At 46.5% G+C, this 581-nt stretch overlaps 1 protein-coding gene across 1 annotated transcript in view; it reads left to right on the top strand.

Annotated features, from left to right (window-relative positions):
* The first annotated feature begins 495 nt into the window (after positions 1 to 495).
* The window catches only part of TOX3 (TOX high mobility group box family member 3), a 56688-nt gene continuing 56602 nt past the window's right edge, over positions 496 to 581 (top strand). Inside the window, exon 1 of the mRNA XM_012806823.2 lies at positions 496 to 499. Coding sequence (XP_012662277.2) covers positions 496 to 499 — 4 coding nt within the window. The remainder of the gene's footprint in view (positions 500 to 581) is intronic.

The raw sequence follows: 581 nt of genomic DNA, 5'->3' as shown, positions 1-581 counted from the left end.
TTATTTTTAGGAGAATAACTTCTCCGTGAAAGATCGCACCTGCTTGTATGATGCTGAGGACATTCTTGTGAACAAGCCCATTGAACCCTGCTGGCCAGTTCATTTCTGAAGATAAGCGGGGTTTCCTTACCTGCTGGTGTACAACACGGAAGGGAAGCGGACTGCAAATGCTGCTGTCCTCCAATGTCGTGTAATGAACTCGGTGAAACAACTTTGCATCTGATGGAAGAGTTCTGAATGAATATTTATCAGTGGACAGATTGAGTGATGTAACCAAATACAAGCTAATGTAATGCAAACAATACGTAAGTGTTGACAGGATGGTTTTGAGTGGAAGTTTCTCTTAGAGAGACGGATTCCATCAGAGATTTGAAGGGCAAGGAGGACACAGAATGACCTAAGAAATGTCGAGCCACTGAGATGGCCTTGAGAGATATGGAAAGTAGAAATGAGTACGTAGGAGAAGGAGGCTTAGTTAGAATAGCCAAACCCAACATGGGTAATGCGGTAAACATAGCAGAGGGGTCCCCTCCCCACCCCTCCCCTTCCCTCCCCTCCCCTCCTCTCCTCTCCCCTCCCCT

The sequence above is a fragment of the Otolemur garnettii genome, unplaced genomic scaffold (assembly GCF_000181295.1).
Source record: "Otolemur garnettii isolate 467f Iridium unplaced genomic scaffold, OtoGar3 scaffold00058, whole genome shotgun sequence".
Taxonomy (NCBI): domain Eukaryota; kingdom Metazoa; phylum Chordata; class Mammalia; order Primates; family Galagidae; genus Otolemur; species Otolemur garnettii.
This window is presented reverse-complemented; position numbering and strand designations above follow the sequence as displayed.